A 10,437-nucleotide genomic window follows, 5' to 3' on the forward strand; every position below is an offset into this window, starting at 1 on the left:
GTTAAGAAAAGAAAGACAAAATAAAGGGGTGTTAAGTCATATTTGGGCCAAATCAATTTAAAGTCCAAATAATTTTTCTTCCCATTTTGAAATTGAAACCCGGGTACCCAGCCCATACCCCATCCCCGACCCGGTCTGCCCCACAGCCCAAACAACCACCCCCCCCTTCTTCCATTTTTCATTTTTCAACCCCAAAATACCCTAAACACCCGCCCTCTCTTCTTTCTCCTTCTTCTTCGAACCCACCCCCCCCCCTATGGCTGCTTTCTTCGTCATCGTCGTCCAAACGACCACCCCCCATGGCTGCCTTCTTCATCATCGTCGTCCAAACGACCACCCCCCATGACTGCCCTCCCGTCTTCATCGTCCCTAAACGACCCCTTCAACACCCAAAACAAACCAACCGTTGTTGCTTCTTCTTCTTCAACAGTCACTGCTCAACACACACACAGAGTCCGTCGACCATCTCAAACAGCCCCACCCCTCCATTCCCATCGACGAACCACCATAACCCAACATCCAGCTCTACCATGACCATGTCCCTCTCCAAACTACCACGCCTGAGCTTCGTCTTCAACACCCTCACGACCAGCAGCTCCGTCACACGCACACACACAGTCCGTCGATGAACCACCAAGCCGGCGACGAAACCAACCAGCCTCACCATCGTTACCACCCGAGCTCCCCCACAACCTGAAATAGTCGCCTCCCAGGCCGTCTCCAAACACCAGCCATCCGAGGTCATGCTCAGTCATACGTCGAGGTTCCGTTCGAGTCCATGTCTGTTAGTCAAGCGTCGAAACAGTGTTGCGAACGAAGTTATGTTTCATCGAAAGTTCAACATTGTTCGACGTTGGATCGTTAGCATAAAGGTCAGCCATAGTTCGTTCACGGATTTTTGTTGCTTTTTCTTTGGTTTCATTTTAATATGTGGTTTCATTTTTGATAAAATTTTCGCATGATATTCCTACTGCATATTCGTTGAAATTGTGTGTGTGTGTGCGTTTTGATGACTTTCCTACTGTTTTGAGTTCGATTGATGCTCAAGTTTAGTGATTGAAATCTACTCGCTTGTTCCGTTAAGTTTGTTCTGATATGAATCTGACTCTGTTGTTAATTCATGAACGTTGTTTATTAGGAGTTTGTTTGGCGAGTTTGTTTATTCAGAGTTTGATTATTAATTGGATAATTGATTAGCTGAATTAGTTATAGCTGGTATGGTTTGTAATACAGATCAAAGGGGATGGGGTAGAATGGTAATTTCAGTAGTTTCAGGGGTAATATGGGAAATGAGTCTTAAAAAAATGATTAATTAAATTGCTCCGTCCACTAGGCATTAATAATATTAAAATAATACCTAGTGGGGGACAAGACATATGATGGTGGGAATTAATACATTGTTTAATACATAGTGAGGGGACAAGACATATGGTAGTGGGCAATAATGCATTGTTTAATATAGTGGGGGACAAAGCATGCGGTAGTGGGGAATAAAGGAATTAAATAAAGAAAAGACATGTGGTAGTGGGGAACAAGTGAATTAAAAAGAGGACAAAACATATAGTAGTGGGGAACCAGGCATGCAAGTATGGGGAGAATATTTTCGGATTAATTTAAGTGTTTCAAGGCAGATAAAGTTAATGGAGTTTGGCTATAAATAAGGGGAGCAAAACACAAGAAGAGGGGCTGGAAAGGGTTGAAGGTTTTGGTATAAATATAGAGATCAGTAGAGACATGAGGGGAGGAGAAAAAAGATTCTGAAAATCTTAAAAGAGTGCTGGAGAGTTCAAAAAGAGGAAAACAAAAAGAAAGATAGGGTTTTTCATTGCATCTGTAGGAGTAACTCGAATTCGGGACAGTGAACCTGATTCCTTTTTGAATGCTTAATTGGTTCAGTGGTCTACGAGTTCAGTTTTGGGTTTAAGACACGCGTGGTTGAGTCTGTTTGTGGTGATGTTGGTTGTTGCTGTTTAGTCTTTTACAAACTTTTGGGGCTGTTTTATCGAGCCTGTTTGGTTTTCTTCAAATTTTTCTGGGCTTCGAAATTTGGTTTGAATCGCTGCTGCTGGGTTGCTGTTGTATTACTGTGTTATTACTGTTGCTGACTGTTCCTTCATCTTCTTGTATTTCCATTATACAGGTACATGTTCTAAAGCTCTCAAATTTAATGGAAAGGAAGTAAAGAGTTGTTCGAACGGATTTCTGAATTTCTCCTGTTTCTTTGTGTTTAATTTAATGTATAAGCAGTAGTTCACTTGATATCACATAGTATGTATTAGAATGACTTTGGAATGCATAAACTGGACTGTTGAATCTATTTCTACAAACATGTGAATACCAATTGTAATTAATCTTAGTTTGTGATTACTAGTTATGAAATATAGTGTAGTTAATTCTTTTTCAGTAGTCGCGAAATAGTTTCAAATAGGTTATGCCTCAAAACATGTTCAAATAGTTAATGAAATCAGCATGTTCGTTTAATAGGGTTAGTTCTGAAATTGCGAGTTCACTTGAGTAAGTAACATCATTTTAAATAGCATTGTGAATAATGTTAGTAACTAATATTCTCAAATGTTAGTGATTGATGTTAGCCTGATGTCAGTTTTTTAAGCATTGACTCATTTCTTCGACAAGTCGTAAAAAGAGTTAGAAAAATGGCTTTGTATTACACATAGTTAATTCCAGTAGTTCAATTCATCTAATAATGTTAGTTTAAATTAATCAAAGAATAGTTAGTTTGTTTTGATATTACTGGGTGTCAATCTCGTGTTCTATTCATAATCTCAACTTTAGTGTTATTAACTAATAGAATAAGGAATGATACAATCTCCCTTGAGTAAGCTCTGTTGCAATTTTCCGTTTGCATTTGTCTTAATCTAATAAATAATAAGAGGTACGAGCTCATAAACATGTAACTAATTAGGACCTCTTCTCTTTTATTTTAGAGACGAACTTAATAGAAAAATGTAGTCACTTTAGGATTGTCCTTTTAAAATAAACGAGATGAGCCTCGCCAAATAAAATGCACAGATTGCGAGGCCCTCGATAATTGTATATATTAAAATATTTAGATTTCGGGATGGGCCGTTTAGCAAAATTTCACGGCTTTACCCAAAATAATAATACGCTAGTCGCTTTAGGCGCGCCTTTAATAATTTACTTTCTTAAACTCGGGTGCACATTTATGTGACCCAAATCCAAATCTCGACGAAGTCGAAATGTGTCGCTAATCACGGGTACATTGATTGTGACGTGGTTTGAGATGCATTTCCACGGCGTTGCAAATTCCTTTTAAAAATAATGAATGAGACGAGCCTCGACAAACAAAAATACACAAGCTGTCGGGCCCTCTATACGTGTTGGTAAAATTACTTAGACTTCGGGATGGACCGTTTAGCAAAATTTCACGTCCCTACCCAAAATAATGATACGCTAGTCGCTTTAGACGCGTATTTAATAATGTTATCTTCTTAAACTCGGGTGCACATTTATGTGACCCAAATCCAAATCTCAACAGAGTTGAAATGTGTCAATAACCACGGGTGCATTAATGTGACGTGGTTCGAGATGTATTTTCACGATGTTGCAATTCTCGGTAAAAAATAATAATAATAAGAGCGGTACACAGTTAAAATTTGCACATAGATTCAACATGTATAAAAAAATCAGATAAATAAGCCGAATATGACAGTTGAGCAACCGTGCTAGAACCACGGAACTCGGGAATGCCTAACACCTTCTCCCGGGTTAATAGAATTCCTTACTCGAATTTCTGGTTCGCGGACTGTAATACAGAGTCAATATTTTCCTCGATTCGGGATTCAACCGGTGACTTGGGACACCATAAATCTCCCAAGTGGCGACTCTGAATCTTTAAATAAAATCCCGTTTCGATTGTCCCTTAATTGGAAAAACTCTCTTTTACCCCTCCCCCCCCCCCCCGCGGGGTGTAGATGAAAAATGAGGTGTAACAGTATTTTCTAAACCATAATTGTGAGATGAATTAGTTCCTTCAGTGTGAAGAAAATATAGTACATGTGCTTCTTTACCAATTTTCAGTTCAGAGAAGGGCCTGTAAGAAACAACTAGAATTAGTAAGTATTGCATAACAATGGAGTTTACCGATGAGTTGATAAATGGAAATCAAATTGAATTGAAAAGAGGGAACAAGCAGGACATTACGCAAAGTTATATCAATCCTAAGATGCAAGGAACCAGTGGATATAACCTTAACCTTATATCCATTAGCCAAAGTAATTAAGAATGGTTTGGAAATGGTTGTAAGTTGTGAAGAAGATGTTTGTGGGGTATCATATGGTTAGTGGCCCCTGAGTCTAATATCCAAGAAATAACACTTAGCTGAGTGGATGCACAGACATAATAACTATCAGAAGTAAAAATAATGCTACTAAATAAACTGAACAAACCTACAAGATATGCATAACTGGTATTTTCCTTGCATGACATATCATCATGAGGACCAGAAGAGACATGTGTGTTGTTGCAGGAGTGTTATGAGGTGTTTGTATTGTTCTTGAGTAATCCCATGAGCTGCATGTTCAGTAGGATGGAAACCAGAAGTTGGAGAAATGTGATTCTCAGCTTGAACATAAGAGGCAGATCTTTTAGATTTGGTGAACTTAAAATCAGGAGGGAAGTCATGTAACTTGTAGCATTTCTTAACTGTATGTCCATACTTCTTGCAGTACTTGCATGAGATAGAATGCCCTAGCTTCTTTGTCTCAAAATTGACCTTCTGAATAAAATTTCTCTGACCTCCCACAGGTGCAGAATTGGCAGAAAATGATGTAGAATTATTGGAGAATACCGATGGGAATGAAGAAGATGAAGACTCCTTTTGTTTTTCATCATGTTGTAATATGGAGTATGATTTAGTAATAGAGGGAACAGGAACATGAGTAGAATGTTGCTCTTTACTGAAGAATAGGATTCATTAAGTCCATTTAAAAAATGATAGAGTTTTAATTCTTCCAGAAACTTGGGCAAAGCTGCACAGGAACAAACAAGACATACATATGCAGTATGTTGTTCATCCCATAGACTGCTCATTCGAGTAAAATAGGTAGCTATGTCAGAACTGCCCTGAAATATCAAGCCAATTTCTTTTTTAATCTGAATGAACTTGGACCAATTGGACTACCCAAATCTCTCATTGATGTCTAACCAGATCTCTCTAGCAGTGTAATATCCCAAAATACTAGTAGGTCCCCGGATAATGTATTGGTGATCCAAGCAATCATCATATCATTATATCTCTCCTAATGAGGATAATATGGTGAGTCAATAGAAGGTCTAGCATGTCTACCATTAATGAGGCCTAATTTGTTTTTGGCAGATAGGAAGACTGGGAAGCTCTTACGCCATAACACAAAACCAGTCCCATCGAAAAGTGGAGAGAGTAAGTGAGTATCGGGGCTATTAGAAGAATGTATATAAAAAGGATGTGATGGATCTATAGTAAAAGGTGCAAACACTTCAGATGAGGTAGAGGGACTCACAGTATCACTATCAATTGCCATTTTTACAAAGTTCTACCGAAAAGTACAGAAATGCCACAAAAATTTTATACACAAGGAGTTAGAACATGCAAACTCAAAAAACAAGAGTAGATGTTACCAATCTTCTTCAAAAGGTTAAAGAATTTCTAAAACAGCTTACAATGTAGGTAAGGTGCGAAAACCCTAAACTAATGTCGGAGCCGATTTTAGAGTACGAAGCAACACAATCAGAATTCACAACAAGGTGAACCAATATCGAACAATCAAAGCAAAGAAATCCATATCGAAGGTCGAAAATTGACGCATAATCTCAGAAATTAGAGCTTGCACTTTGTCGAAGAAAAATCCACAAATCAGCTGCGAGGTAATGCCGAACTGACGGGATGATATGTTTGAAGTTTAATTCCCGCTCTGATACCATGTTATGATCCAGATCAACCAATTATGGTGGGATTTTCATGGACGGAAAACCCGACCCTCGTATGAGAGAAGAGAAGGAAATGGAAGTTAGAGAGAAAAATATCAGGTGAAAGAAAACAAAATGAAATGACTGTCCAACTTTATTATTAAGCACTTCTTTGTTTATACAGTTACACTTTATTATTATAATGACTATCTATCTAAGTAATGTAACTTGACTAAAGTATGAAATATAAAATGAGTTACAAGTTGGACTTGACTACTTGTGCTTTCAACCGGCTCAATATGGTTAACATCTCTCAATCAGAAACTGAGATTGGTCTAACTTAATTCTTATTGCTTCCTCTAATTCATCTTAATTAATTGTCTTTAAACTTTTAGCATATCAATACAAAAGTTCATTAAGTAACATTAATTATAAATTTGTGATTAAATTATTCTTTAGTTTTCCTCAAAATGAGTTAATAACTGTTGAGAATCCTTTTCGATAATTGTGTAAATTATTTATTGGAGCAAGAATAAATATGAAAAAAATAATTAAATGTTTTTTTTTTTATTTTTTAAATGAAATTCATTTATTTTAAACCAAATTTGTTTGATTATAACGATACTTTAAACGAATGAATCGAAGAGAATAAAAGTGAAATCTGTGCTAAAAGCATAGTAAAAATGTCGTTATAAAGAAAAAGAAAAAAGAAAAAGGTACACCCCACCAAAAGACGACTTTGGAAAGACGTCAATGTTGGACTTTTTGTTTAATCCTCTGATCCGCGTTGTCTCTTCCAGAATCTTCGAACAAACGCAAACGCGGCAGATAACAAGATTTTTTCTGAAGGCAACCCAATACCTATTTACCAATTTTCTCCCCTCAAATAAAGGGAATTAGACATCCAGTACTATAATATTAAGAGTTTCAGATTCTTGTTTTTTTTTTCCTTGAAGAGATTTTATTGATAAGTTTCTCTGAACTGAGACGTGTATAATTCAATGGGGACGCCAGCATTCCCAAATCTTGGAAAACACTGCTTCGTGGATGATTGCCGGCAGATCGATTTCTTGCCTTTTACTTGCGATTGTTGTCACCAGGTTCCCTTTTTCTTCCTTTGTAATTGCAATTTTTATATTCATCTCTGTTATATTTTGCATTTTAAGCTTTATTTATTAAGTATTTTGTATTTGATTAAAGTTGATATCTTTTTCTGTATAGGCGAGACCAGTTAGTTGAGATTAAACTTTGTTGTTATTGTGGTTACACTCAGGTTAGGTGCATTTAGTGTTTGAAGAAGTTCTTTTAGTTTGGCTATAGATTTGTAAGTTACTGTAGGGTTACTCTGAGATTTAAGAATCTAGTTTGTCTTAAAAAGACAAATTGTTGATTATTGAAAGGGAACGGGCTGCGTACACACTACCCTCCCCAGACCCCAATGTGTGGGAATATACTGGGTTTGTTGTCATTGTTGAAAAGGAATGGGCTGAATGGAGTGGAATTGATTTAGAGGATTCATATAGCTGCCCCAGCTATTTTGGTGTTGAAGCATAGTGGATCCATTAATCAAAGTTAAGATCTTTTTTGTTGCAAGCTGCATTTGAAGATATTTGCTGTTTTTGGTTTGTGTGCGTACCTTTTTCTTTTTGGGGTTTGAGAGCATAAAAGTTTGATCTTGATGATACAACAACAACAACAACAACAGACCAGTATATTCCCAATAGGTAGGGTCTGGGGAGGGTAGTGTGTATGCAGTAAGTTTGATCTTGATGATGTATATGAAAATTCAGCAAGTGGGGAAAAAATGGCCTTGAGTGGAATGAAAATGGCCAAATTTGCTTACTTCCGCTCTAGCATTAAAGGAGCAGCAACAAGTCTGCTACCCTTTAACAATAATGGATGCTCTGGTGGATTATATGTTTAGCATTCTATAGTGGGAGATAGAAGTAGAAAAAGATAAACAATATTTCTGATGAAAAAATGACATTGAAATTTTATCAGCAATTGTCACTTGGCAATTTGACAAAGTAGTTCTCGTCTGAAGACAAGCTTGCCATTGTCAATTCTTCGTATAATACAATATGCTATAAAATTTTGAATAATGGAGATTTCGGCTGTTTTTTTCTCTTTCTGACAAGGCAGTGTGAATCTTATTAATAATAACGTCTTGAGGGTGTGTGATTGTCCAAAAGCTGGGTGGTCCGTCAACAAAACCTTTTTTAATCAGTAAAGGAATCAGTGATGTTATTCACGATTTCTTACTTTCCAGTGTATTTGTTAGAAATACCCGGTCCGCGAACAAAACCTTAAGGAGCCAACAAAGTTAAGAATTTGATGTACATCAATTATATGGTCTTAAGTATCTTAGTTCAGGTTCCTTTGAATTATTAGTAAGTAGCTTTCTTTGAGTAAGACTTGCTGTCTTCTGAAGGTGTGAAAATAAACAAAATGTGTTTTAGAGGTAGAGCTCCCTGGTACCTTTATCGCCATGAATGTGATATGACAATCTTTCTCTGTGCTCTATTCTCATCTTTGCATTTGCTGTGCATATTTGTATAAAATTTGAGCCCTTTCCCTCTGTGACCGTTTAGGTGTTGCATTAGTATAGGAAGATTTTCATTTTATTACAATATTGGACTGAATAAGCTTGAATAGAACGACGTGGATAGTGGGGAATGGGATTCATACGGCTGACCCCAACTTGCTTGGGATAGAAGCTTAGTTGTTATTGTATTAGTATAGGACGAAACTTCTGCGTAGAGTTTGTTTTTTGGGTGGCTGTAGGTAAAGTAGTTTAAAGTTATCAGGAACTAACTGTAAGTTGACCAAACTCAAAATGATGGATTTCTTTTCTTATATATGGCTGTTTCCACATTGCTAAAGTGTGAGAATCTTTCCTGCTCTCAATCTGTTGTTTTATCTAGTTTTTTACTTTCTTTTTTTGGTTTGCATTTATGATTGTCTGTAAAGCAGAACAAAAGTAGGGATATCCACATATGTAGAAGTTTACAAAGAGAACCAGCCCTGGAGGGATCATATGTTTCCTCGTCCTCCTTGGCGTTCGTGTACATTCGCCTTTAGGTTTCATTCACTTGGTCTTACACTGTTCATAGTGGATCACGTTTTGTTTGCTTTTCTTTGTTTTCTTAGTTAAGCCGGAGATATATGACTTCAAATTACCATATTTTGATCCTTGAATATCCCTTTTGTACTCTCTGATGCTTTCTTTAATAGTCTTCGTAACACCTAGAAGATGCTTAATGTGGGTTATAAAACTTTGCAGGTGTTTTGTCTAGATCATCGGAGCTATAATAGACACCACTGTCCAAAAGCAAACAAGAATGATGTTACTGTGGTCGTTTGCCCACTCTGTGCAAAAGGAATACGCCTTATTCCTGATGAAGACCCGAATATAACTTGGGAATCACATGTAAATATCGAGTGTGATCCATCAAACTACGAAAAAGCCACAAAGAAAAGAAAATGTCCGGTACCTGGCTGCAGAGAGATCTTGACTTTCTCAAACACAATCAAATGTCGAGAGTGTACTGTCGATCATTGTTTGAAGCATCGGTTTGGACCTGATCACAAGTGTCCTGGACGTAAGAAACCAGAAGCAGCATTCCCATTTTTGAACTTTCGAACTGGCAGTAGAAAAGATGAGCCCAAGAAAGCTCCAGCCACTTCATCCTCAAGTTGGGCTACAAACCTCTTCAAGGCAGCTGAAGCTGGAATGTCAAAATTGAGCAGCGAATTTAGTCAGACGCTGCAGATGGGAAAGGAAGGAATCAGCGGCACAAACCGTAGTGGGAGTGGTAGTGGCCAAGTTGAGCAATGCCCGCAATGCTCCCTAAAATTTTCTTCAGTCGCAGCTCTCATAAGTCATGTGCAGAAAGTCCATGAAAAGAATGGTGTCATGAACTTGACGGTTGATGTCTGCCCGAGATGTAGTAAAGGTTTTCGCGATCCTGTATCCCTTGTGGAACACGTTGAAAGGGAACATAGAGGAACTTCAAAGGCATAGGGGAGGTTAATGTAAAGAAAGAAATTGCAGCCTTTCTTATTGTGATTTTTAATTAAGAACAGTAGTCAGCACATTTGAGAATTTTATTGTTGCATTGTTCTTTCAAGTGTTAATGTATGTATTTAGGAATCTTTTTGTGGGAACTCCACCAAGGTAATTTAATTTTACACCTCCAAATGCAAAACTCACGAGTATTAATATCGATCAGTTTCTCTTGAAACAGCCTCTCTACTCCTTCGGGGTAGGGGTAAGGTCTGCGTACACACTACCCTCCCCAGACCTCGCTAATGTAATTTCATTGGGTCGTTGTTGTTGTTTCTCTTGAAAAGGAACAGCTTGTAATCTCTGTTCATGTTTCATACTAAAATGTTTACCAGGGGTTAAATGTTACCTTATCAAAGAAAAGAAAGTATGTTAACCAGAGGTCATATACTCTCTTGAGTAAATGATGTATTTATTTCGGACACGTACAAAAGAAAAGTCTAGAT

At 37.4% G+C, this 10,437-nt stretch overlaps 1 protein-coding gene across 1 annotated transcript; it reads left to right on the plus strand.

Annotated features, from left to right (window-relative positions):
* The first annotated feature begins 6,664 nt into the window (after positions 1 to 6,664).
* Positions 6,665 to 10,133, plus strand: LOC104216950 (zinc finger AN1 and C2H2 domain-containing stress-associated protein 13-like). The gene is made up of 2 exons (XM_009767090.2): positions 6,665 to 7,025; positions 9,209 to 10,133. The coding sequence occupies exons 1-2, from the start codon at positions 6,927 to 6,929 to the stop codon at positions 9,947 to 9,949; spliced, it is 840 nt and encodes a 279-aa protein (XP_009765392.1). The 5' UTR covers positions 6,665 to 6,926; the 3' UTR covers positions 9,950 to 10,133.
* The last annotated feature ends 304 nt before the right edge of the window (positions 10,134 to 10,437 follow it).

This window comes from Nicotiana sylvestris, chromosome 12 (assembly GCF_000393655.2).
Source record: "Nicotiana sylvestris chromosome 12, ASM39365v2, whole genome shotgun sequence".
NCBI lineage: Eukaryota > Viridiplantae > Streptophyta > Magnoliopsida > Solanales > Solanaceae > Nicotiana > Nicotiana sylvestris.